General features: G+C 39.7%; 2 protein-coding genes across 10 annotated transcripts in view; both read left to right on the top strand.

Annotated features, from left to right (window-relative positions):
- The window catches only part of LOC124032064 (6-phosphofructo-2-kinase/fructose-2,6-bisphosphatase 2-like), a 31,871-nt gene extending 21,765 nt beyond the window's left edge, over window positions 1-10,106 (top strand). For 5 of the 9 annotated variants that reach the window (XM_046344108.1, XM_046344104.1, XM_046344101.1 and 2 more), the window contains 3 exons: window positions 6,832-7,120; window positions 7,262-7,550; window positions 7,595-10,106. In XM_046344108.1, the coding sequence (XP_046200064.1) occupies window positions 6,832-6,885 (54 nt within the window). In that variant the 3' untranslated portion in view covers window positions 6,886-7,120; window positions 7,262-7,550; window positions 7,595-10,106. Of the gene's footprint in view, window positions 1-6,831; window positions 7,121-7,261 lie in introns of all 9 variants that reach the window. The other 4 variants (XM_046344107.1, XM_046344102.1, XM_046344105.1 and 1 more) reach the window with 4 other exon arrangements.
- A 2,772-nt stretch (window positions 10,107-12,878) lies between these two features.
- Window positions 12,879-17,865, top strand: LOC124022397 (complement receptor type 2-like). Its single transcript, XM_046337337.1, has 11 exons — window positions 12,879-13,207; window positions 13,577-13,777; window positions 14,114-14,210; window positions 14,558-14,631; window positions 15,082-15,324; window positions 15,455-15,640; window positions 15,900-15,996; window positions 16,121-16,194; window positions 16,790-16,969; window positions 17,214-17,293; window positions 17,407-17,865. Exons 1-10 carry the CDS (start codon window positions 13,150-13,152, stop codon window positions 17,222-17,224), a joined length of 1,221 nt encoding a protein of 406 aa, XP_046193293.1. The 5' UTR covers window positions 12,879-13,149; the 3' UTR covers window positions 17,225-17,293; window positions 17,407-17,865.
- The last annotated feature ends 9,898 nt before the right edge of the window (window positions 17,866-27,763 follow it).

The following is a 27,763-nucleotide window of genomic DNA, read 5'->3' as shown; positions in this document are numbered from 1 at the left end:
GTGTGCTACTCCCTTCACAGAAAAACAAGGACATTTCTCAGTGACCCCAAACTTTCGAACAGTAGTGTGTATATATATTTGTTTGTCTATTCAGCTAACCATCCTAAAACAGTAACATTATACTATGCTGTTAAATTTGGTTATGTAGAATACTAATTCATCATTGATCTTCCAAGACACTGGGTGTTTCTGAATACCCATACTAGCGTACTAAATAGTATGCAAAAAAAACAAAAGGTTTTTATAGTATGTGAAATGTAGTACTCTGAATGTGTCATCTAATGAGCAATTGTGTTGACACCTGCCATTCGTTCATTTTGGTACAGCATGTCAATTTTATATGATTATCAACTGTTAAAACACCTGAGTAGGAGAAGAGTGAATTCTACTTGAGCAGATATTCCCAAACTGGGGGCAATGCTGTTGTGATTCACATTTTTTTTTTAAAGTTTGTCTTCACATTTTCAACAATACATTTACATTTTCCAAAGGGGCTATACAGCAAATATGTTAAATGAGCAACTAATGAGCATGTAGAGCCTCACAAGTTAGATAAAATTGCCTTATTTCAGTCAAACATGGCTATTTACTTACTTTTGTAGCACTTCGTCAGAAGCAACATTTTTGTAAGTAGTTAGGCAACTGTCCTCTCCAAGTTTAGCTCGAATTTTGCTGGAAAGTATGAGAAATGTAATTGGTTGACGATAGGCCTATGTCTCGTCTTGCTCTGTGCAGAAGATCAGATCCTAGTAATGATTGGAGAAGTGTTTAACATCTCCAGTACAACATCCTTATTATATACACAGTTGAAGTCGGAAGTTTACATACATCTTGGCCAAATATATTTAAACTCACTTTCACAATTCCTGACATTTCATTCTAGTAAAAATTCCCTGTCTTAGGTCAGTTAGGATCACCACTTTATTGTAAGAATGTGAAATGTCAGAATAATAGTGATTTATTTCAGCTTTTATTTCTTTAATCACATTCCCAGTGGGTCAGAAGTTTACATACACTCAATTAGTATTTGGTTGCATTACCTTTAAATTGTTTAACTTGGGTCAAACGTTTTGGGTAGCCTCCACAAGCATCCCACAATAAGTTGGGTGAATTTTGGCCCATTCCTCCAGACAGAGCTGGTGGAACTGAGTCCGGTTTGTAGGCCTCCTTGCTCGCACATGCTTTTTCAGTTCTGCCCACAAATGTTCTATAGGATTGAGGTTAGGGCTTTGTGATGGCCACTCCAATAGCTTGACTTTGTTGTCCTTAAGCCATTTTGCCACAACTTTGGAAGTATGCTTGGGGTCATTGTCCATTCGGAAGACCCATTGGCGACCAAGCTTTAACTTCCTGACTGATGTCTTGAGATGTTGCTTCAATATATCCACATAATTTTCCTCCTCATGATGCCATCTTTTTTGTGAAGTGCACCAGTCTCTCCTGCAGCAAAGCACCCCCACAACATGATGCTGCCACCCCCGTGCTTCACGTTTGGGATGGTGTTCTTCAGCTTGCAAGTTTCCCCCTTTTTCCTCCAAATATAACAATGGTCATTATGGCCAAACAGTTATATTTTTGTTTCATCAGACCAGAGAACATTTCTCAAAAAAAATATCTGTCCCCACTTGCAGTTGCAAACCTTAGACTGGCTTTTTTATGGCGGCTTTGGAGCAGTGGCTTCTTCCTTGTTGAGCGGCCTTTCAGGTTATGTCGATATAGGACTCGTTTTACTGTGGATATAGATACTTTTGTACCTGTTTCCTCCAACATCTTCACAAGGTCCTTTGCTGTTGTTCTGGAATTGATTTGCACTTTTCGCACCAAAGTACGTTCATCTCTAGGAGACAGAACGCGTCTCCTTCCTGAGCGGTATGATGGCTGTGTGGTCCCATGATGTTTATACTTGCGTATTATTGTTTTTTGCAGATGAACGTGGTACCTTCAGGCATTTGGAAATTGCTCCAAAGGATGAACCAGACTTGTGGAGGTTTACAATTTATTTTCTGAGGTCTTGGCTGATTTCTTTTGATTTTCCCATAATGTCAAGCAAAGAGGCACTGAGTTTGAAGGTAGGCCTTGAAATGCATCCACAGGTACACCTCCAATTGACTCAAATCATGTCAATTAGCCTATCGGAAGCTCCTAAAGCCATTACATCATTTTCTGGAATTTTCCAAGCTGTTTAAAGGCACAGTCAACTTTGTGTATGAAAACCTCTGACCCACTGGAATTGTGATACAGGGAAATAATGTGTCTGTAAACAATTGTTGGAAATATTACTTGTCATGCACAAAGTAGATGTCCTAACTGAATTGCCAAATCTATAGTTTGTTAACAAGAATTTTGTGGAGTGGTTGAAAAACCCGTTTAAATGACTCCAACCTAAGTGTATGTAAACTTCCCACTTCAACTGTATATGTAAGCGCAACATGACTGCAAGAGACAGGTTGGAATGTGTGACTGAAATACGGGGACAAATCAACCTTTTTTTCTAAATTAGTGGTGTTTGAATTTGTTAATAAAATGCGGGACATGATTGTTTGGTTGGGGGACGTGGAACAAAGGGCCAAAATGCGGGACTTTCCCACACAATTTGTCCCACACAAGTTTAATGTTTCAAAATATATATTTTTAATTTAAGTTGTTAATTTGATGCATTTCATCCATAGCCACATGTTATGAACATTTTGTCTGTTATTCATTCAAAGTGTTGTATTTCTGTGATACTCAGAAGCTAAGAAATTGGTGATTTAGAGCTAATCCGACATACCGGTATGACCTAAGATGGCCACCAATATGGGCAATGTGGGCGCCGATGCCATCAGCCTTTTAGAAAGCATTAAGAAAGTACTCAGACCCCTTGACTTTTTCCATATTTTGTTACGTTACAGCCTTATTCTAAAATTGATTAAATAAAGTCTACATACAATACCCCATAATGACAAAGCGAGTAAAAATAAAAATGTCCATAAGTATTCAGACCCTTTGCTATGATACTCAATTGAGCTCAGGTGGATTCTGTTTCCATTGATAATCCTTCAGATGTTTCTTCAACTTGATTGGAGCCCACCTGTGGTAATTATAATTGATTGGACATGATTTGGAAAAGAACACAGTGTCTATATCAGGTCTAGAGCTGGCCACCTGGCCAACCTGAGCAGGGGAAGAAGGGCTTTGGTCAGGGAGGTGACCAAGAACCCGATGGTCATTCTTCACGGGGCACTAGAGTTCCTCTGTGGAGATGGGAGAACCTTCCAGAAGGACAACCATCTCTGCAGCATTCCACCAATCGGGCCCAGACGGAAGCCACTCCTCAGTAAAAGGCACATGACAGCCCACTTGGAGTTTGCCAAAAGGCACCTAAAGGACACTCAGACCATGAGAAACAAGATTCTCTAAAAATTGATTAAATTATATATTTTTTTGTTACTTTCCAGCACACAATAATGTTTTTATTTTATTTTTACAAATTCATTAAAATTGAAAAGCTGAAATCTCTTTAGTCTATAGGTATTCAACCCCTTTTTTATACGTTCCAAGAGTAGAAATTTGCTTAACTAGTCATGTAATATGTTGTATGGACTCACTCTGTGTGCAATAATAGTGGTTGGCATGATTTTTGAATGACTACCTCATCTCTGTACCCCACACATACAATTATCTTTAAGGTCCCTCAGTCGAACAGTGAATTTCAAACACAGGTTTAACCACAAAGACCAGGGAGGTATTCCAATGCCTCGAAAAGAAGGGCACCTAGTGGTAGATGGGTACACATTTTTGAAAAGCAGACACTGAATATCCCTTTGAGCATGAACTTATTACACTTTGGATGTTGTATCAATACACCCAGTCATTACAAAGATACAAGTGTCCTTCCTAACTCAGATGCTGGAGTTAGGAAGGATGCTTAATTGACAGTGGAAAAAAAGGAAGCCTGTACAGACTAAAAATATTGCAAAACATGCATCCTGTTTGTAACAAGGCACTAAAGTAATACAGCAAAAAAGTAATACAACACATTACTGAGTACCACTCTCCATATTTTCACGCGTAGTGGTGGCTGCATCATGTTATGGGTATGCTTGTAATTGTTAAGGACTGGGTTTTTCAGGGTAAAAAATAAACAGAATGGAGCTAAGCACAGGCAAAGTCAAAGGCAAAGAGGAAAACCTGGTTCAGTCTGCTTTCCACCAGACACCGGGAGATGAATACACCTTTCAGCAGGACAATAACCTAAACACAAGGCCAAGTCTGCACTGGAGTTGATTACAGTACCAAGAAGATGGTGAATGTTCCTGAGTGGCCTAGTTACAGTTTTGACTTAAATATACTTGAAAATGGTTGTCTGGCAATGATCAACAACAAATTGGACAATCCTTGAAGAATTTTGCAAAGAATAATGGGCAACTGTTGCACAATCTAGGTGTGGAAAGCTCTTAAACTTACCCTGAAAGACTCCGCTTTAATCACTGCCAAAGATGATTCTAACATGTATTGACTCAGGGATGTGAATACTTATGCAAATTAGATATTTATAGATTACATTTTTTCTTTAAAAAAATGCAACGTGTTTTTGTTTGGCATTATGGGATATTGTGTGTAAATGGGTGAGAGAAAAAATACATTTAATTCATTTTGAATTCTTGCTGTAACACAAAATGTGGACAAAGTCAAGGTGTATGAATACTTTCTGAAGGCCCGTACAGTCGTGGTCAAAAGTTTTGAGAATGACACAAATATTAATTTTTACAAAGTCTGCTGCCTCAGTTTGTATGATGGCAATTTGCATATACTCCAGAATGTTATGAAGAGTGATCAGATGAATTGCAATTAATTGCAAATTCCCCCTTCACCATGCAAATGAACTGAATCCCCCCCAAAAAAAACATTTCCACTGCATTTCAGCCCTGCCACAAAAGGACCAGCTGACATCATGTCAGTGATTCTCTCTTTAACACAGGTGTGAGTGTTTACGAGGACAAGGCTGGAGTTCACTCTGTCATGCTGATTGAGTTCGAATAACAGACTGGAAGCTTCAAAGGGAGTGAGGTGATTGGAATCATTGGGCTTCCTCTGTCAATCATGGTTACCTGCAAGGAAACACGTGCCGTCATCATTGCGTTGCACAAAAAGGGCTTCACAGGCAAGGATATTGCTGCCAGCAAGATTGCATCTAAATCAACCATTTGTCGGATCATTAAGAACTTCAAGGAGAGCAGTTCAATTGTTGTGAAGAAGGCTTCAGGGCGCCCAAGAAAGTCCAACAAGCGCCAGGACCGTCTTCTAAAGTTGAGCTTGCTCAGGAATGGCAGCAGGCTGGTGTGAGTGCATCTGCATGCACAGTGAGGCGAACACTTTTGGAGGATGGCCTGGTGTCAAGGGCAGCAAAGAAGCCACTTCTCTCCAGGAAAAACAGCAGGGACAGACTGTTATTCTGCAAAAGGTACAGGGATTGGACTGCTGAGGACTGGGGCAAAGTCATTTTCTCTGATGAATCCCATCTCCGATTGTTTGGGGCATCCGGAAAAAAGCTTGTCCGGAGAAGACAATATGAGCGCTACCATCAGTCCTGTGTCATGCCAACAGTAAAGCATTCTGAGACCATTCATGTGTGGGGTTGCTTCTCAGCCAAGGGAGTGGGCTCACTCACAATTTTGCCTAAGAACACAGCCATGAATAAAGAATGGTACCAACACATCCTCCGAGAGCAACTTCCCCCAACCATCCAGGAACAGTTTGGTGACGAACAATGCCTTTTCCAGCATGATGGAGCACCTTGCCATAAGTCAAAAGTGATAACTAAGTGGCTCGGAGAACAAAACATTGATATTTTGGGTCCATGGCCAGGAAACTCCCCAGACCTTAATCCCATTGAGAACTTGTGGTCAATCCTCAAGAGGCAGGTGGACAAACAAAAACCCACAAATTCTGACAAACTCCAAACATTGATTCTGCAAGACTAGGCTGCCATCAGTCAGGATGTGGCCCAGAAGTTAATTGACAGCATGCCAGGGTGGATTGCAGAGGTCTTGAAAAAGAAGGGTCAACACTGCAAATATTGACTCTTTGCATCAACTTCATGTAATTGTCAATAAAAGCCTTTGACACTTGTGAAAGGCTTGTAATTACACTTCAGTATTCCATAGTAACATCTGACAAAAATATCCAGACACTGAAGCAGCAAACTTTGTGGAAATTAATATTTGTGTCATTCTCAAAACTTTTGGCCACGACTGTAATTTCAGGATACATACATCTACTTCTGTGCTAAATGTGGTGCTTTTGTCACAAAGTTTACTATTGAGTCCACATTTTTAGTTTCGCCGCACACCACTACTATACAAAAATATATATATTATATCTTTTTTAACATGTAAATTATGCTAAGTTGTTTTTCGTTGTTATAATAATAATAATAATAATATATGCCATTTAGCAGACGCTTTTATCCAAAGCGATTTACAGTCATGTTGTCTGTAACTAGTTGCTTGACAAAGCCCTAACATTTTCAGAAGGATCAGAAGGACCTCACCATTTACCCCTGTTGGTGCTTTTAGGTTTAAAATTATTATTATTTTTTTAATTTGCAGTTTTAGTTTCCCCATTTGCCTCATTAAAGTTGATCATTTCTAAAAACAGCTTATTATAAAAACAGAGTAAGCTGTGTCTTGTGTGTAAGTCGCTCTGGATAAGAGCGTCTGCTAAATGACTTAAATGTAAATGTAAGTGTAGCAGAGGCCAGTCAAAACAAACTATGAGGATGGCCCCTGGCCTTGGCACAGCTTTGCATGGATGTAACACTCTGTTTCCCCCTTCTTCTGCCTCTTAAAGGAGTATCTCAACTGCTTCAGCCCAGGAGATGCAGAAGATGCTGTCCACAGTTGAAGAGGACTGAGAAGAGTGTCTCCACTCCCCCACATTTTCGCTGCCATCAGATCTGGGTTCAAATACAATTTAGAAATCTTGTTAAATACCTTTAGTGTTCACTTTAGCTTGCCTGGAGTGCCAGGTGGGTAGTGTTCGCTTTATCTTGCCTGGAGTGCCAGGTGGGTAGTGTTCGCTTTATCTTGCCTGGAGTGCCAGGTGGGTAGTGTTTGCTTTAGCTTGCCTGGAGTGCCAGGTATCTTGCCTGGAGTGCCAGGTGGGTAGTGTTTGCTTTATCTTGCCTGGAGTGTTTGCCAGGTGCCAGGTAGTGCCTTGCCAGGTGGGTAGTTTATCTTGCCTGGAGTGCCAGGTGGCTTTATCTTGCCTGGAGTGCCAGGTGGGTAGTGTTTGCTTTATCTTGCCTGGAGTGCCAGGTGGGTAGTGTTTGCTTTATCTTGCCTGGAGTGCCAGGTGGGTAGTGTTTGCTTTATCTTGCCTGGAGTGCCAGGTGGGTAGTGTTTGCTTTATCTTGCCTGGAGTGCCAGGTGGGTAGTGTTTGCTTTAGCTTGCCTGGAGTGCCAGGTGGGTAGTGTTTGCTTTAGCTTGCCTGGAGTGCCAGGTGGGTAGTGTTTGCTTTAGCTTGCCTGGAGTGCCAGGTGGGTAGTGTTTGCTTTATCTTGCCTGGAGTGCCAGGTGGGTAGTGTTTGCTTTAGCTTGCCTGGAGTGCCAGGTGCCAGGTGGGTAGTGTTTGCTTTAGCTTGCCTGGAGTGCCAGGTGGGTAGTGTTTGCTTTATCTTGCCTGGAGTGCCAGGTGGGTAGTGTTTGCTTTAGCTTGCCTGGAGTGCCAGGTGGGTAGTGTTTGCACTTTGGGGACTTTTCCGCTGATTCCATTGCAACAGGCAAGCGCTATAAAGCAGCTAAATTATTTTTAATTATTTCAAATAGTATTTGAACCCAGGTACCCTCTGTCTGCTCAGGCTTGCTTCATACCATGCCAGCCTTACCAATTTGATTGTCAAGCAGGAGTTCAAGCACACGGTCTTAGCAGCAAATTAGATATGGAATGTGGCTGTTGTAGTGGCCAGAATTTGTTCTACAGTTCCATTTCTGTTGCCATCTGTTAGATAGATGGTGTGTGTGGGTGAAGAGCGATATGATTTGAGACAAACATGACCTTGCGCACACACACTTACCAACAGTCAACGTTTAATTTATTGTGAACAGAACTTTAGAATGTTGAATAGAGGACATCCTTGAGATTATTTGTCTCAGTAGATTTGAGACATTCAGTGATTTGTCTATTACAATGTATTTAATTTACACTGTAACTAATGGAGAGGGTTGCCACACTGAAAAATGTATAAAAAACAAAGCACTGACTACAAACACTGTCTTATCCTTAAATGATTATCCTTTAATTCTACAGTATAGTTTATAAACAATTACTTAAGATCTTATGAATAATATATTCTGAACAAAAATCTAAATGCAACATGCAACAATTTTAATGGTTTAAATGGCATGCTGTTTTAAGCAGTTTCTTGACATGCCACACCCGTCAGGTGGATGGATTGTCTTGGCAAATGAGAAATGCTCACTAACAGATGTAAACAAATTTATGCACATCATTTGTGAAATGTATTTTTGTGCGTATATGGAACATTTCTGGGATCTTTTATTTAAGCTCATGAAACATGGGACCAACACTTTTACATGTTGTCTTTTTATATTTTTGTTCAGTATATGTACCCCTTTAATTGGATAGTTGAATATCATCTCTTTTGAACATTCTCATACTTGACCAGCCTTGTTTCCTCAGTGAGAGTACAAATGCTGAAAGACCACCATACAGGATTTAACATTTTGGCTTAAGAGTTAATGTTATTAGTTCATTACATGTTACATTACTGTGTGTGTATAGAGTTCACATTTCACACTGCAATTCTGTCACATATTCATGGCCATGTTATGAAACACCCATGTCTTTGCATTATCAATGTATCAATTGCATGTCCTCAGCTAAAATGGCAACATGATTTAAGGGGGCAAATATTTTTTAGACAGTACTACTGTAGTTACAGTCAACATGCCATGCCATCAACATTTTGGAATATTTATTCTTAAATGTGCTATACTGACATTTGAAAAGCACAGCGTAATCGAAGATGGGTACTTTCATACTTACAGTTCACTGATTGTGTCCAACCATGTGCACCTTGTTTATTACTGCCACATTGATAATGTTAAATTCAATGCTGCTCTAAAGTGCTTCTGTGCCGGTGTTTAGCAACATTTACTTTTGTGGCTGTTACAAGACAATGTTATTATATAAGTAGGCAGTTAGTCAGTAGCCTGTAAGACTACAACATACTGAATGATATAATGGTATGATGCTGTAAGATATTTTTAGATCACTAGAATTATCTGATGTAAGTGTAAATTATTGAAGAAATGATGTTGTACTCTGTCAGAACGTCTTGCTCATGGCAGTTTGACTTGACTTTGTTCTCTGGTACATAATGTGGCCAGATGTATTGAGCTTATTGGGAGGTGTCATCCTGTTTAGATGTTTCCACTACAACTCCCTGTCTCTCTCAAGCCAGGGCAAGCCTGTGGCAGAACCCTGGCTATGGGGCAAGACTGGGAGTGACTTCCTGGGAATAATAACCGAGATGACTCAATCTTCTCATATTTGACCTACAGTATCTGTGCAAGAGGACTAATACAATAAGTGTCTGAAAGACGTAAAGGGAAGGTGGCAGCAGGGGATTGGGGATGTTCAAATGTTTCCAGACTGGTGTGTCAGGATAAATGGGTTGGTTCATTATGTAATGCAATTATTATACTACCATCTGAAACTTCAGTGTCTGTGTATAGCATGAACTACTGAAGCATACAGTACATTATTCTCACAGGAAGTATTTATTTGGTTCAATCAGCAGGCGTGCCTCCTTTGACTATATTATTATTTTTTCATTTCTGTTATTGGAAACAGTAATGGCCTTGTCACGCATTACCGCTTTCACAGCCTTGTTTGTGTATCAGTGGGCATCTTTCGCAAGACTGCATTGTACTACACTCGAGGCAACCATTTACCTAAACCAACAACACTTTAAGGTGTGGAGACATTGTAATGAAATGTTATGAGTCATACGGAAACTTGTATTACTGTATTTGTAAATTAGGACAATTCTGAACTATAGTTGGAATAGAAATAATAAATTGTTGGGTTTTCTGATGTGTAGGGAACTTAAATGGTGCTTTCTATAAATGCGTCAAACTCATTCCATGGAGGGCCGAGTGTCTGGGTTTTCACTCCTCCCTTGTACTTGATTGATGAATTAAGGTCACCAATTAGTAAGGAACTCTCCTCACCTGGTTGTCTAGGTCTTAATTGAAAGGAAAAAACAAAAGTCAGCAGACACTAGGCCATCCATGGAATTAGTTTGACACCCCTGTTATAAACCAATGACAGACCGAGGACCAAAATAAATCAGTACTCCGCCTATAGGCATCCTGTCCTTGGATGAGTGGTTCATCAGTAATCAAATGTTGATAACATGGCTAGTCTACACAAATGCACTGAACAAAAATATAAACGCAACAAAGATTTTACTGAATTCCAGTTCATATAAGGAAATCAGTCCATTAAAATAAATGATTTAGGCCCTAATCTCTGGATTTCACATGACTGGGAATACAGATATGGATCTGTTGGTCACAGATGCCTTTAAAACAACAAAAAACAAAATATTAAAGGGTAGGGGCATAGATCAGAAAACCAGTCAGTATCTGCTGTGGCCACCATTTACCTCATGCAGCGTGACATCTCCTTCGCATAGATTTGATCAGGCTGTTGATTGTGGCATTTGGAATTTTGTCCCATTCCTCTAATGGCTGTGCGAAGTTGCTGGATATTGGCAAGGACTAGAACATGTTGTTGTACACGTTGATCCAGAGCATCCCAGACATGCTCAATGGGTGTCATGTCTGGTGAGTATGCAGGCCATGGAAGAACTGGGACAGTTTCAGCTTCCAGGAATGGTGTACAGGTCCTTGCGACATGGGTCTGTGCATTATCATGCTGAAAGATGAGGTGATGGCAGTGGATGAATGGCACGACAATGGGCCTCAGGTTCTGGTCACAGTGATGGCAGTGGATGAATGGCACGACAATGGGCCTCAGGTTCTGGTCACAGTGATGGCAGTGGATGAATGGCACGACAATGGGCCTCAGGTTCTGGTCACAGTGATGGCAGTGGATGAATGGCACGACAATGGGCCTCAGGTTCTGGTCACAGTGATGGCAGTGGATGAATGGCATGACAATGGGCCTCAGGTTCTGGTCACAGTGATGGCAGTGGATGAATGGCATGACAATGGGCCTCAGGTTCTGGTCACAGTGATGGCAGTGGATGAATGGCATGACAATGGGCCTCAGGATCTGGTCACGGTATTGCTGTGCGTTCAATTTGCCATAGATAAAATGCCATTGTGTTCGTTGCCTGCCCATACCATTACCTTACCGCCACCATGGGGCACTCTGTTCACAACATTGACATCAGAAAACCGCTCACCCACACAACACAATGCCATCTACCTTGTACAGTTGAAACCAGGATTAATCTTAAGAGCACACTTCTCCAGCGTGCCAGTGGCCATCGATGGTGAGCGTTTGCCCACAAGTCGTTTACGACGCCCAATTTCAGTCAGGTCAAGACACCGGTGAGGACGACAAGCTCGCAGATCAGCTTTCCTGAGATGATTTCTGACAGTTTGTGCAGAAATTCTTCAGTTGTGCAAACACAGTTTCATCAGACATCCCGCAGGTGAAGAAGCCAGCTCTGGAGGTCCAGGGCTGGCGTGGTTCCACGTGGTCTTGGGGTGTGAGGCCAGTTGGACATATTCACAAATTCACAAAAATGACGTTGGAGGCAGCGTATGGTAGAGAAATTAACAATCAATTATCTGGCAACAGCTATGGTGGATATTCCTGCTGTCAGCATGGCAATTGCATGCTCCCTCAAAACTTGAAACATCTTTGGCATTGTGGCCTTTTTATTGTTCCCAGTACAAGGTGCACCTGTGTAAAGATCATGCTGTTTAATCAGTTTCTTTATATGCCACACCTGTCAGGTGGATGGGTTATTTTGGCAAAGGAGAAATGCTCACTAACTGGGATGTAAACACATTTTTGCGCAACATTTGAGAGAAGTAAGGTTTTTGTGTGTTTGGAACATTTCTGGGATAATTTTTTTCGGGTCATGATACATGGGACCAACCCTTTACATGTTGTGTTTATAGTTTTGTTCAGTGTAGTTAAGTTTTATACAAATACAATTGGGGACAGTAAACAAGTTGACAAGCTAGACTTATTAGTTATGTTTTGATAATAAGAAGTTTTATGGGAACTGGGTTGGGTGGAAACTGGGTTGCCCTGCCAGTTTAACTACCATCATAGGAAACATATTTTGTCTGTCCAAAGCATGTACAGAACAGAGGGTGTGGTAAACTAGTGCTCCCACTACAAGTTCAGTGGCATGATCTTGCCTCACTGCATTTTGTGTGCAGAAGTTAGAATTGTATAATCTTACTAAAATGGGAGTGTTTCTCTCTGTGGATCTGCTCTGCAACATGAATCCAGGCCAGAGCAGAAATGTGGGTGAAATTGGCGGATCAGGAGTGGAGGGGAAATCAGTGAAGGGGCAGACAATGCTGGTGTAAACCATGTTCTGTCAAGCTTTTTTTTTCAATCTTGGTCCTATGTATTTGGCCCTTAGATTTGTCCCCAAAGGGAAATGGGCCATAGAGCTTTCCACACTTATCTTAACAGATTTCAGGATGAAATTTGATATGTAAAACATATCAACTTTGACTCACTCCTATTTTGGAGTGTATCTTAGTCCACTTATCATACATGATTTACAAATATCAGTGGGAAAACACAGGTTGTAGGCTAAACAATGTGGCTTACTAATGGGCCAGTTTGTTTATCATGGCCCATTGACCCAGTTGGGTGGAGATTTCACTTAAGGCCAATGGAATGGTCTAAAATGTGCAAACTCCGCCCACCCGGGGCACCAGGCCATGCAAAACGAACACGCCCCGTGAGTAAAGCCTAAGTAGCTGACGTAAATAAACATCTGAATAGAAATAAGCCTACTTACATGACGACTCCACCCTCCAACTATAAAATACAGCCTACTCTAGATACTATTTTATTAAGCACAATAACATTTCAACGGGTAGGCCTACAGATCCGAATGCACAATAAACGTGGATGAAATGATGAATCTGGGATATACAATCATGTTCTTTTTATCAATTGCCATACATCCCTCGGGTAAGATTATTATATTCGTAAACATAACATTGCACAGACCACTGTAACACCGACAATGTAATTTCTAGAATTTTTATTAAATCGGTATTAATGCAGTGATTGAAATTGCCTCTGATGAGTACTACAAAGCAGGATAAAGGAGTTAACCAGCTAACATTCCTAAATATATTGAAATAACTTTGTAATTTTGTAATTGTAACTTTGTAATTGTCTCAACAACCAAAAACACATCGAAGTTTATTTCTTAATGAAGCAGAAAGTCAATAGTTTTTATTTATTTTTATGTTTAACAACGTTAGCTAACTCTTGATTGATTCTGATTCTGATTCTTCTTTACCTCTCTGGTGTGGCTCATTTGTTTGTAAACAGCTGAAGTTCCATCGAAATGTGGTACGCCGCCGTCCTTTCCACACATGCAAGTCAGGGCCAAATACCTGAGACAGAAAAACATATTCAGCCAAGGAGCTAAAGTCCTCTACAGATGTGTTGAGGGCTACACTCAGTACAAAGGCATTCGTTCTATCATGTGTGACGCTGGAAAATGGACAATGTTGACCATGAAGTGTGAAAGTAAGTAATAGGCTGCAGCTTAAGCATTTAGCTCAGTGTATGGTTGTTGTGCATAATGTCATGTCATCGTATCATTATGGTTATGATAAGTGTCTCTCTGTCTGAGTCTGTGATGTGTGGGATGAGACTTTTGTGGCAAGGAGCTATCATTTGACACCACTCTGCTGGTTGCAAAGAGAGAAGTTGGGAAGTTGAATGTATATTCTCTTCAGTCGTTGAGGGCTGCAGTGTCGCTGTCTTAACACCTCTCTCTGAGTCTTTATGTTGAGTTTGGCGCATCCACCCCGGATTTGTTCCCTGACTGCTCTGCTGTTTTTTAATGTGTCCTCTCCTTAGAGAAAACGTGTGGATCTGCTGGGGAGCTGTTCAATGGACACTATGATTACACAGGGGCTTCGTTCAGGGACAAGGCATATGCAGTGTGCAATGAGGGGTAAGTAACCCACTGGACAAAAACTGACTCGATCAATGTGTTTTCCACATAATTTTAACCCAAAAAATCTACGTGATGACATTGAATCAACGTGGAAAACTGATTGGATTTGCAAAAAGTCATCTAGAAGGTATTTCCTATTTTTTTCACCTAACTTTTAAACTAAATGAAGTAGGGACATTTTTTGTTGTTTTCACGTTGAATTCACATTAGTTGAAAACTCAACCAAATGTTATAAAAACTAGACATTGAACTGACATCCGTGCCCAGTGGGAAGTCTCTTGAATGTAATGAAAAAGGCATATAGCCTGAGATTTGTTTTCATCCTCTCTGTGATATTGGAACAGGTTTACACTGAAGGGGGTGGAATACAGAATGTGTAAAGAGTCTGGCTGGAGTGGAGAGATTCCCACTTGTGAAGGTGTGCAACATTCAATGACCAATCTTACAGTAATATGCAGCAATACAATCTATCCCTTTCTAAGTAGGATACATAACACACCTCCTAATCAATGTAGTAGGTCCTGCTGTATGAAATACCAGACTGGCATGACCCTGTACTTGTCTAAGAGATTGTAGGCACCACACACCAAGATACTCCTGTTGAGACTTGACCATGTTGGCCTTGGACATTCAGTCCGTAGTTGTCCCATTATCTCAAAAGCATGATAATATCACATAAACAAACATTTCTTTAGGCTACTACAGCATGGCTAATGTCCTATCTACTGTACTGCAATGTTTTTAACCAAAGCATAAGCTCATTGTCTCCATGGAGGCATCTCCAAAATGAGCCACATTAACAATTGTCATTATTGATGCAACAATGAATTAAACAAAACCACTAACATTTTAAATGTCCTCATTTTAGTCGGAGGTAAACCACAAGTGGTTCCAGCAGAAGTGATCTGCCCTGATCCTTCTGTGGCCAACGGTGTGAAGCTGAGTGAGGCTGACTCAGTGTACAGGGTCGGAGACTCAGTGACCTTCACCTGCTCTGAGGGTTTCCTCCTGACTGGAGCCCAGCAGCTTACCTGTGGACCAGATGGCCAGTGGCAGCCCCAGCTCCCACTCTGTCATTCCTCTGATATAACTCAAAGCTCCAAGCCTGATGGTAAACATAACACCATCCAAGATCTCTCTCTTTGATCATTGAAAAATATAATACATGTTATGATGCATTGGTATTATACTAGATGTACTTTCTATCTTTTGTCAAAATGGTCCATCTCCCCTTCCTTTAGGCAGATGTAGAGTGCCACCGTACCTCCCCAACGCACACCTTTCTGACCGCTATATAACACAGACAGACTTTGGTCCTGGTGAACGGGTCCGTTACAGTTGTGCCCTGGGATACGTGAGAGCAGGAGGCGCTTACTATAGTACCTGTGTCAGTGGGAAGTGGACGCCAGTAACTCTGAGATGTGAACGTAAGAACCCATAAGGAGAAGTAATAATGATGTTCAGAATATATTAAATGTATATGCACAGTATATAGTACATAAAGAACTTTTTTTTTAAACTGCTCTGTCTCATAGGTAGCGTGTTAAGGAGGTTGCACTTATCTTGTTTAACCATTAGGTGGCAGCAGATCCATAGCTGGTCTATATTATATCACTCTGTGGGAGTGAAGGTTTGTGTATTTTGTTCTTTCCCCAAAAATGTATTGTGAAAGTTTCTTGTCCAAAGGCAAATCATGTGGATCTGCTGGAGAGATCTTTTATGGTGATTTCATGTATACCGGTGTACAGTTTGGGGATACAGCTACAGCGGTTTGTAATGAGGGGTAAGTATTCTGTTACTATGTCTATTTTCTCTCGAGGCTACCTAACCCTCATAATTGTTACAGTGTACAAATAAAATTATGCATTGCCAGATTAAATCACTTTTTGTGCCCATTTTTTAACCAGGTATCAACTGGTTGGACGGGATGTAAGAAATTGCATGAATGATGGCTGGGATGGGCGTGTTCCGGTCTGTGAAGGTAGGCTGTCACATACATGTTTTACATAGGCTACTGGGCGATTCCACACCAGCGGGAGCGGGAAATATTTTTGGTATCTCAGATTGTCCTGCCAATTCTCACATAGCAACTTCATTGGGAGGAAGAATGTTTGACATGTTTTTTTTACATTTGTATCACAAAGTAATTTTGAGAAAATCATGATGAAAGTGGACATTTTAGGCCCACCAAGATGTTGTCTGTATTGTGTACGGTTCACAGATCATAGGGCCTTACAGGAGGCATGTATAGCTCTAAAAGGGGCCTAAAATATCCACGTTTCTCAAAAATGGTTTGTGATACAAAAGGAAAAAGCTTTTCAAGCATCCTTCCTCCCAATTAAGTTTTTATGTGAGATTTGCCAGAACAGTCTGAGATACCAAAAATATTTTCTGCTCTCGCTGGCGTGGAACCGAATCGCCCTATTGCACCACACAGTATCTGGGTCATACGTAAATTGCTTTAGGTATCATTGTTTTAGTTTATAACATCCCTGAACTTCCAATACTGTCACCATAATATTTTCTAAATTGTTGTAATGTAATCATGTAAAATCATGTAAATGTGTGTCTTTCAGCTGTGCAGTGTGCTGAACCTCCTACGGTGGTAAATGGAGTAACAAATGGATATTTGGAACCACCTTACTTGTACAGCACTGTGATTGGCTATCGATGTCGCGTAGGGAAACTGATTGGAGCGAGAGAGATCTACTGTACCAAAGATGGGACATGGAGTGATCCACCTCCAGAGTGCAAAGGTTCCAAATCCTTTTCAAGTCTATAGCTTCTCCAGCTGCACTATTTTGCAATGTTTTTTAGCAAACTAGGAACACCCCTTAGGGGTTGAGAACTTGGCCCCGAGAGTAATGTTAGGGAACAAACCGCTCATCCCCTTTAAAAACAATAGAGTGAAAACGTAAGTTGTCATTTAAATGCTCAATTGACAAGAGGAGCAAGAATGTCTCTTAAGTTTGGTGACTCTGTGGCATTTGTCTGTGATAGGGTCATGGTGATGGATGGACCAGGCACCATCACATGTGGCCTGGAAGGGAAATGGACTCCTGCCCTTACCACATGAAAATGTGAGTAATTCTGAATGTTCTATTCACTGACAATATAACACTTTGTAGGCTTGGCTGATACATAACTGGAGTGCATTGTATACAATTGTATTTTTAAAAATCTTGTTTTACAGACCGGAAGAAATGAAAGTCAGCTACAATTGATCGTTATCCTGAATGGCACCAACTCAACAACTTTACCATAATAACTTTTACCATAATAATTCAACTCAATCCATTTTATCTAGTGGTGTAAAGTACTAAGTAAAAATACTTTAAAGTTCTACTTAAGTTGTTTTTTTGGGTATCTGTACTTTACTTTTATATTTTTGACAACTATTATTTCACTACATTCCTAAAGCAAATTATGTACTTTTTTTATTTCATACATTTTCCCTGAACCTGAAAATTACTAATTACATTTAGAATTCTTAGCATGACAGGGAAATAATCTAATTCACAACCTTTTCAAGAGAACATCCCTAGTCATCCCTACTGCCTCTGATCTGGCGGACTCACTAAACACATACTTTGTTTGTAAATGGTGTCTGAGTGTTGGATTGTGTACCTGGCTATCCATAAAAAAAATTAAAAAAAACAGAAAATGTGGCTGTCTGCTTTGTTTAATATAAGGAATTTGAAATGATTTATACTTGTACTTTTACTTTTGATACTTAATAAGTATATTTTAGCAATTATATGTACTTTTAATACTTAAGTATATTTAAAACCAAATACTTTTAGACTTTTACTCAAGTAGTATTTTACTGGGTGACTTTCACTTTTACTTGAGTCATTTTCTTTGAAGGTACCTGTACTTTTACTCAAGTAGGACAATTGGGTACTTTTTCCACCACTGATTTTACTTTAGGGCATTTCCATGTAAAAGGACCCATGAGTACAAAGTTCATAGGAGCATGTCAAATTGTGTGTCAAATGAAAGCTAAGAGTCTATTATTATTGTTTACATTGTGACATATATACAGCCATTTTCCATCTTAAAAATGTAGAATAAGCAAAGGCTTTGATTTCTGGTCAAATATATGGTAAAATAAAAAATAAAAACTGGTCCATGCCAATTAGCCAGGCTCTTTTATGCCCTCTTCCGAATGGTAGCTATAAATGCAGAGGTTGCGCACAGCGTAACAACATGATGAAGTGTGAATATATCTGCCACCCACATACAGGAAAACGGTTCCAAATTAATGACATTATTAAGTGCTCTACCACCCATATTATTTACATAATTAACTGTCCATGTAGGCTGTGGTATGTAGGTAAAGCCTCTTGTTCTTTCAAGCGGAGAATTAGTGAACATTAAAATAATAAGTTTAATTGCCACACACCAGATAAGTGCAATGAAATGGATTGTTTTACAGGGTCAGTCGTAGTATCGGGATGACCCTGGAGAAAATTAGGGTTAAGTGCTTTGCTGTAGGGCCCGTCGACAGATTTTACACCTTGTCGGCTTGGGTATTCAAACCAGCGACCTTTCGGTTACAGGCCAAATGCTCTAACCGCTAGGCTACCTGCCGCCCTTCGGGATACATCACCATGAAGAGAACGATATTAATATCCAGAATTATGCATTTCTTTCTGCAGACATCTTTGAATCTTAACTCGGAGTAGATATTTAGTTTTTGGAAAACGTGGTCACATAAAAACCTGAGGGAGATTTGACCGTCATTCTGTCTCCAAACTTTGCATCTGAACAGTTCTTCCAGCAAATGTTTTTCTGTGAAATTTGTTGTGTAAATTGTTCAAAGTAGTCCTTGTGCATAGAGTTGTATGGTTTGTTAAACTTTTTCTGTGGAATTCGGCTAACGTTCCCTGAGAGGTGGGGCAGCTTTGATGTGCATGTTGCTTCAGGAATGAATGAGTGAGTCCGTGCCAAACTGACAGTATACTTCATCTGATGTACCCCATCAAAACCCAAAACATAAGCTTGTTTTCCTCCAATGTTTGAAAACAAAGTCAATGTAAACAAACACGATATAGCCTCAAAACATGGTTAAACTACACATGTTATATCATGGATGGTTCGTCCTTGCATCCAGAGCTCTGTCTATTGATGTAAGAGTGGTTGCATTTCTCCAACCCCATCCCTCAGCTTTTTACAGAAACTGTGCTGTACACTTTATTGCTTCAACTGCTGATTGCTTCTTTAAAGGGAATCATTGATGAGCAAATGCAGAAATAAGAGTGCTTTGTGCTTCTCTGTGACATGATTATTACGTTTGATTTATTTTATATAACCTTTATTTAACTAGGCAAGTCAGTTAAGAACAAATTATTATATACAATGGCAGCCTACCCCGGACAAACCCGGGCCAATTTTGCCCAATGGGATTCCCAATCACAGACGAATGTGATACAGCCTTGATGATGCTGACATGATGATCGAAATATGCTATTTATAACAAACATGCATCTCTGACATGTAGATTAAGTAATCCCATCGGCTCTATTATTGGTATCTCTGTCTGCAACGTTAATAAAGAACGTTTTCATATTGAACATGGTCAGAAACAGGTGGTCGACCTTCAGAGCTTGTGTGAGCACCATGCTGCCACTAGAGGGCAGTCCAGGTTTGTGCTGGATGGTTTCTGCTGAATAGTTGTGCAGGCAGTCGTCTGTAAACCTATGCAGACTAGTCTTTCCTCACAGCAGATGTAAATGCAGACTGGTACAGTGATACTATAGAGGGATGCAGTAATGCACAGTCACAATTGAGGCTGTAACGGCATGTGCTGATAGAAGACAACGTACTGTTTACGGACCACTTTATGAAGGACTGCTGGCGTTGCCCTTATTTTCATGTGCACAGCTACACAGGCCTACTTACAGCTTTACCACTTCACTCACTTAACAGCTGTTGCACTTAACTGCCTGTTGTAATCATAATGTCCCGACAAGCATTGATCTGAAATCATTTCAGGCAGGCAGAACAAACAGGCAGGCAGAACAAACAGACTTCAAAACAAATTGATGGGCTTTACCGTCATCCTCTTTCATAACCCCCTGTTAGATGTGTTCATAATGACCAAATTGCTTCAGAGTGTTTCAAACAGGATTATGCTGCATATGGTGCGGATTTAATGAGGATTTATTTCTGTATTTTCTATTGTTGCCGAGGAATGAGGTGATGTGAGCACAGTCATCCAAAAACAAACGCTACGGGAGGAGAAACAGTCTGCAATGTTGCTCTCTCATAGGAAAGAATGCTCCCTGTTACTGTCACGATTATATATATAAAATGCCATTATATTTACATAATACCATTAGTTATACTTACATAATGCCATTATAATTATATTTATATAATACCATTAGTTATATTCATACACTGCTCAAAAAAATAAAGGGAAAACTTAAACAACACAATGTAACTCCAAGTCAATCACACTTCTGTGAAACTAAACTGTCCACTTAGGAAGCAACACTGATTGACAATACATTTCACATGCTGTTGTGCAAATGGAATAGACAACAGCTGGAAATTATAGGCAATTAGCAAGACACCCCCAATAAAGGAGTGGTTCTGCAGGTGGAGACCACAGACCACTTCTCAGTTCCTATGCTTCCTGGCTGATGTTTTGGTCACTTTTGAATGCTGGCGGTACTTTCACTCTAGTGGTAGCATGAGACGGAGTCTACAACCCACACAAGTGGCTCAGGTAGTGCAGCTCATCCAGGATGGTACATCAATGCGAGCTTTGGCAAGAAGGTTTGTTGTGTCTGTCAGCGTAGTGTCCAGAGCATGGAGGCGCTACCAGGAGACAGGCCAGTACATCAGGAGACGCTGAGGAGGCCGTAGGCGGGCAACAACCCAGCAGCAGGACCGCTACCTCCGCCTTTGTGCAAGGAGGAACAGGAGGAGCACTGCCAGAGCCCTGCAAAATGACCTCCAGCAGGCCACAAATGTGCATGTGTCTGCTCAAACGGTCAGAAACAGACTCCATGAGGGTGGTATGAGGGCCCGACATCCATAGGTGGGGGTTGTGCTTACAGCCCAACACCGTGCAGGACGTTTGGCATTTGCCAGAGAACACCAAGATTGGCAAATTCGCCACTGGCGCCCTGTGCTCTTCACAGGGAAAGCTGAAAGCAGGTTCACACTGAGCATGTGACAGATGTGACAGTCTGGAGACGCCGTGGAGAACGTTCTGCTGCCTGCAACATCCTCCAGCATGACCTGTTTGCGGTGTGCCAGTCATGGTGTGGGGTGGCATTTCTTTGTGGAGCCGCACAGCCCTCCATGTACTCGCCAGAGGTAGCCTGACTGCCATTAGGTACCGAGATGAGATCCTCAGACCCCTTGTGAGACCATATGCTGGTGCGGTTGGCCCTGGGTTCCTCCTAATGCAAGACAATGCTAGACCTCATGTGGCTGGAGTGTGTCAGCAGTTCCTGCAATAGGAAGGCATTGATGCTATGGACTGGCCCGCCCGTTCCCCAGACCTGGATACAATTGAGCACATCTGGGACATCATGTCTCGCTCCATCCACCAACGCCACATTGCACCACAGACTGTCCAGGAGTTAGTGGATGCTTTAGTCCAGGTCTGGGAGGAGATCCCTCAGGAGACCATCCGCCACCTCATCAGGAGCATGCCCAGGCGTTGTAGGGAGGTCATACAGGCACGTGGAGGCCACACACACTACTGAGCCTCATTTTGACTTGTTTTAAGGACATTACATCAAAGTTGGATCAGCCTGTAGTGTGGTTTTCCACTTTAATTTTGAATGTGACTCCAAATCTAGACCTCCATGGGTTGATAAATTTGATTTCCATTGATCATTTTTGTGTGATTTTGTTGTCAGCACATTCAACTATGTAAAGAAAAAAGTATTTAATAAGAATATTTCATTCATTCAGATCAAGGATGTGTTATTTTAGTGTTCCCTTTATTTTTTTGAGCAGTGTATAATGTCATTATAATTATATTTATATTATACCATCAGAATTATATTTATATAATGCCATTATAATTATATTTCAATAATACCATAATAATTATATTTATATAATGCCATTATAATTATATTTATATAATGCAATTAGAATGATATTTATATAATACCATTAGAATTATATTTACATAATGCCATTAGAATTACATTTATATAATGCCATTAGAATTATATTTATATAATACCATTATAATTATATTTATATAATACCATTAGAATTATATTTATATAATGCCATTAGAATTATATTTATATAATACCATTAGAATTATATTTATATAATACCATTAGAATTATATTTATATAATGCCATTAGAATTATATTTATATAATACCATTAGAATTATATTTATATAATACCATTAGAATTATATTTATATAATACCATTAGAATTATATTTACATAATACCATTAGAATTATATTTATATAATACCATTAGAATTATATTTATATAATGCCATTAGAATTATATTTATATAATACCATTAGAATTATATTTATATAATTCCATTAGAATTATATTTATATAATACCATTAGAATTATATTTATATAATACCATTAGAATTATATTTACATAATACCATTAGAATTATATTTATATAATACCATTAGAATTATATTTATATAATGCCATTAGAATTATATTTATATAATACCATTAGAATTATATTTATATAATACCATTAGAATTATATTTATATAATTCCATTAGAATTATATTTATATAATACCATTAGAATTATATTTATATAATACCATTAGAATTATATTTACATAATACCATTAGAATTATATTTATATAATACCATTAGAATTATATTTATATAATACCATTAGAATTATATTTATATAATGCCATTAGAATTATATTTATATAATACCATTAGAATTATATTTACATAATACCATTAGAATTATATTTATATAATACCATGAGAATTATATTTATATAATACCATTAGAATTATATTTATATAATGCCATTAGAATTATATTTATATAATACCATTAGAATTATATTTATATAATGCCATTAGAATTATATTTATATAATACCATTAGAATTATATTTATATAATACCATTAGAATTATATTTATATAATACCATTAGAATTATATTTATATAATGCCATTAGAATTATATTTATATAATACCATTAGAATTATATTTATATAATGCCATTAGAATTATATTTATATAATGCCATTAGAATTATATTTATATAATACCATTAGAATTATATTTATATAATACCATTAGAATTATATTTATATAATGCCATTAGAATTATATTTATATAATGCCATTAGAATTATCCGTCTGTAGGCTGCGAGAGGGAAATAATTACTTTTAACAGCTTTCTCTTTGGCGATTACACAGAGCAATACATGAGTAGTGAATGAATGACTAATGTCCACTAATGTAATGTGAATATTATGTGTTTAATGTGTTTCATATTCCATACCATTTATCAAAAGCCATTGAGTAATTCGTTTTGTACAACATTTTGGTCATTTGTACCTCATTAATAATAGGAATTGCCTCCACTTAAATTAACAGCATGCGTCCAGTTTCCAGTATAAATGTTGAACTGTTGAATTGTGTTTTATTTTGCCTTGTATCAACTTCAACCTGCTTCCACTGGAGGTTTAAAATGAAGTCTTAAAGCTGAGTCACAAAAGCCTATTTGTTTTGCAGCCTCAAAAAGTGAAACCTTGGCTGACCCTGCCCACCTGAAAAAATACTACAGTATACTGTAGAATACATCAATACTTACTGTTGAATTCTATAATGAACTGTAGTATAAGCTACTGTAGAATACTATACTACACACTGTAGTAACCCTCTATCATGTGTAGTACTAACTATAGAATGTTGTAGTATACTGTTGAATACTACAGTAAATACTACAGTATTATCCGGAAGGGAAAAAAACTATGAAATACTACAGTAAATTCCGCAAAAACACTACAGTCTGCAAAAACCCTACACTTTTTTAACTATAGTAAATACTACAGTATATAATTTGCTTAAACCCTGCCCATTCCCCTCCCCAATGTTGCAATTTGTCCCACCCCTAAGTGAGAAACCTACAAGCCAAGTATAGACCATATTGTGTTCCCTAGAAAAGCAGAAGTGCTGAACTTTCTGTTGAGATTCCAATCCTACCTCCAGGTTATGGAAATGTTCTGTATTAGTATTTCTTCAGTAGGTTATCTGAAGGAGGAAGCCTCCTCTTTCATGTCAAAGATAGTAAAACAAAACAACTACAGTAATGTCTGCAAAAACACTACAGTAAATACTGCAGGATACTACATTCTCCAAAAACACTACAGTAAATACTGCAGGATACTACATTCTCCAAAAACACTACAGTAAATACTGCAGGATACTACATTCTCCAAAAACACTACAGTAAATACTGCAGGATACTACATTCTCCAAAAACACTACAGTAAATACTGCAGGATACTACATTCTCCAAAAACACTACAGTAAATACTGCAGGATACTACATTCTCCAAAAACACTACAGTAAATACTGCAGGAATCTACATTCTCCAAAAACTCTACAGTAAATACAGCAGTATACTATCAATCAAATGTATTTATAAAGCCATTCTTACAACAGCTCATGTCACAAAGTGCTGTACATCAACCCAGCCTAAAACCCCAAACAGCAAGCAATGCAGGTGTAGAAGCACGGTGGCTAGGAAAAACTCTCTAGAAACCCCCTACATTCTGCAAAAACAGCACATTAATTACTATAGTACATACTACAGTTATTTTACTACAGTATTTATACTATAGTTAACTGTAAATACTACAGTATACTACAGTGAATACTATAGTATTTATACCATAGTATCCTATTATCATGACACAAGGCGACACCCAGATGCAGACACAGGAGGCAGATGGTTGGAGTCTTACAATGTTTATTAATCCAAAAGGAGTAGGCAAGAGAATGGTCGTGGACAGGCAAAAGGTCAAAACCAGATCAGAGTCCAGGAGGTACAGAGTGGCAGACAGGCTCGTGGTCAAGGCAGGCAGAATGGTCAGAGTCCAGAAACAGGCAAGGGTCAAAACCCAGAGGACCAAAAAAAGGAGAATAGCAAAAAGCAGGAGAACGGGAAAACCACTAAGACTAAGTGACACAGAGACAGGAAACACAGGGATAAATACTCTGGGGAAAATAAGCGACACCTGGAGGCGGTGGAGACAATCATAGGGACAGGTGAAACAAATCAGGGCGTGACACCTATAGTATTTTATCATATGGGAGAGTGATCCGAGAGCTCAGAGTGGCGTGGTTGTTTAAATCTCTTTCAGAGGAATCATTTATTTTCTCCAGAGTAAAAAAAAAGATGTTTGGACTGATCTTGACCTGTGCCACTTAGTCTGAATGTTTTGTATGAAAACTTTTACTCGACAAAGCATCTCTGCACCATCTCTGCATTTGTGTTTTCTCTCGTCGGTTTGCTTGTCAAGGTTAAGTTCTAGGGATCAGACAGAGAGGAGTGAATGAACGCCTTAGAGATGTATTTTCAAATAACGTGTTTCTTCAAAAGGAGCAAAGATTCATGTCATTCTACTGTGAGCTTTTCTACTTGGTAAAGATACAAACCTAGCAGAAATCTATGACCCTCATCTATTGTAGGCCTTGTTAAATGCTGACTGGGATATAGGCATACACGTTGTGCTGTATAGCTAGACACTGAGGTCGTGGTACTTCCCCATAATCCCTGGTCGCTCTTGGGGCAGGCGTTTGTGATCTGACTGTACCTGTGTTGGAGATTGGCAGGTCTCATCCTCTGACTGTACCTGTGTTGGAGATTGGCAGGTCTCATCCTCTGACTGTACCTGTGTGGGAGATTGGCAGATCTCATCCTCTGACTGTACCTGTGTTGGAGATTGGCAGATCTCATCCTCTGACTGTACCTGTGTTGGAGATTGGCAGGTCTCATCCTCTGACTGTACCTGTGTGGGAGATTGGCAGGTCTCATCCTCTGACTGTACCTGTGTGGGAGATTGGCAGATCTCATCCTCTGACTGTACCTGTGTTGGAGATTGGCAGGTCTCATCCTCTGACTGTACCTGTGTTGGAGATTGGCAGGTCTCATCCTCTGACTGTACTTGTGTTGGAGATTGGCAGGTCTCATCCTCTGACTGTACCTGTGTGGGAGATTGGCAGGTCTCATCCTCTGACTGTACCTGTGTTGGAGATTGGCAGGTCTCATCCTCTGACTGTATACGTGTTGGAGATTGGCAGGTCTCATCTTCTGACTGTATATGTGGTGGAGATTGGCACGTCTCATCCTCTGACTGTACCTGTGTTGGAGATTGGCAGGTCTCATCCTCTGACTGTACCTATGTTGGAGATTGGCAGGTCTCATCCTCTGACTGTACCTATGTTGGAGATTGGCAGGTCTCATCCTCTGACTGTACCTGTGTGGGAGATTGGCAGGTCTCATCCTCTGATTGTACCTTTGTGGAAGGTCTGCCTCAGGCTGGAACTTAGTTGATCATAGGGGGATTCGTGGAGATGCTCTGCAGTCTGTACAGTAAAGCCACTACTGAGTATGCAGCTCTTACCCAGCCTATTTAGCTCATTCAAATAGGTCACCACCAAAACATGTGGGAGATAATCACCCATAGCCTTGGAGCACAGTTTTGACATTCCTACTCATGCAAAGGTTCCAAATCATCTAACCCTCAATCGATTCTAAGTTTACCTCCCCCCATCTGATCCCCTGTGGAGCTAGCATGGTCAATGCCCAAATACCCTGCTGTGTTGCTTGGAGAGAGAAGATGGGGAATGAGTAATGTACCATCTTGGTCCTGTGTGGCTCAATTGCTAGAGCATGGCGTTTGCAACATCAGTGTTGTAGGAAAATGTAAGCAAGCATTACTGTAAATTTAAGCAAGCACTACTACATGTAAAATGGTATGGTAGAGTGAGTCCCGTTGCTGAAGTATAAGATGCCATTTGGTTACATAGTGTGGCTGTGTGCTTATCTAATAGGAGAAGCCTGTATTGCAGCCTGCAGCTGTATTTTCCAAGTCTCTTTCTTTACCCTACCGGCACACTCATTCCTTTTCCTCCGGATTCACAGTGTAACTGAAGTCCTTTCATGACAACTAGGGTCATAAATTAAACATTACCTGGGCTTCTCTTATGCGTCTGTTCAAGTAAAAATAGGTATGTTTGTGTGTAGAGTGATGCCCAGTCACACCCCTCTACCATTAATGAAGTAAGTGTTACTGCTGTACCTATATGAAAAACTATGCATCACTTACAGCTCCCAGGCTCAGGCCCCCCTGCCACTGTGGCCTGACTTTCTCTGGCTCCCCAGTGATTCTCAGCTCATTTGGTTATACAGGGGCTCACAATTACCTGGAGATTTGGGGTTTGGGATATGGATATTTACATATTTCTTCTGACAGATGTTATTATAATTACACAGGCCAAGCTGCCAGACTTCATAATTTGGATCTGAATGGTCATTA

This window comes from Oncorhynchus gorbuscha, linkage group LG03, assembly GCF_021184085.1.
Source record: "Oncorhynchus gorbuscha isolate QuinsamMale2020 ecotype Even-year linkage group LG03, OgorEven_v1.0, whole genome shotgun sequence".
Taxonomy (NCBI): domain Eukaryota; kingdom Metazoa; phylum Chordata; class Actinopteri; order Salmoniformes; family Salmonidae; genus Oncorhynchus; species Oncorhynchus gorbuscha.
Note: the sequence above shows the minus strand (reverse complement) of the source record. Positions and strands in the feature narration are given on the sequence as shown.

What these genes read in the sequence shown, in the direction of transcription:
- LOC124022397 (XM_046337337.1), top strand. Translation starts at nt 13,150, where the DNA reads ATGATGAATCTGGGATATACAATCATGTTCTTTTTATCAATTGCCATA. An exon ending in ACAGCGGTTTGTAATGAGGG is followed by an intron (nt 15,997 to 16,120) that starts GTAAGTATTCTG and finishes TTTTTTAACCAG; the next exon opens with GTATCAACTGGTTGGACGGG. An exon ending in GCGTGTTCCGGTCTGTGAAG is followed by an intron (nt 16,195 to 16,789) that starts GTAGGCTGTCAC and finishes TGTGTCTTTCAG; the next exon opens with CTGTGCAGTGTGCTGAACCT.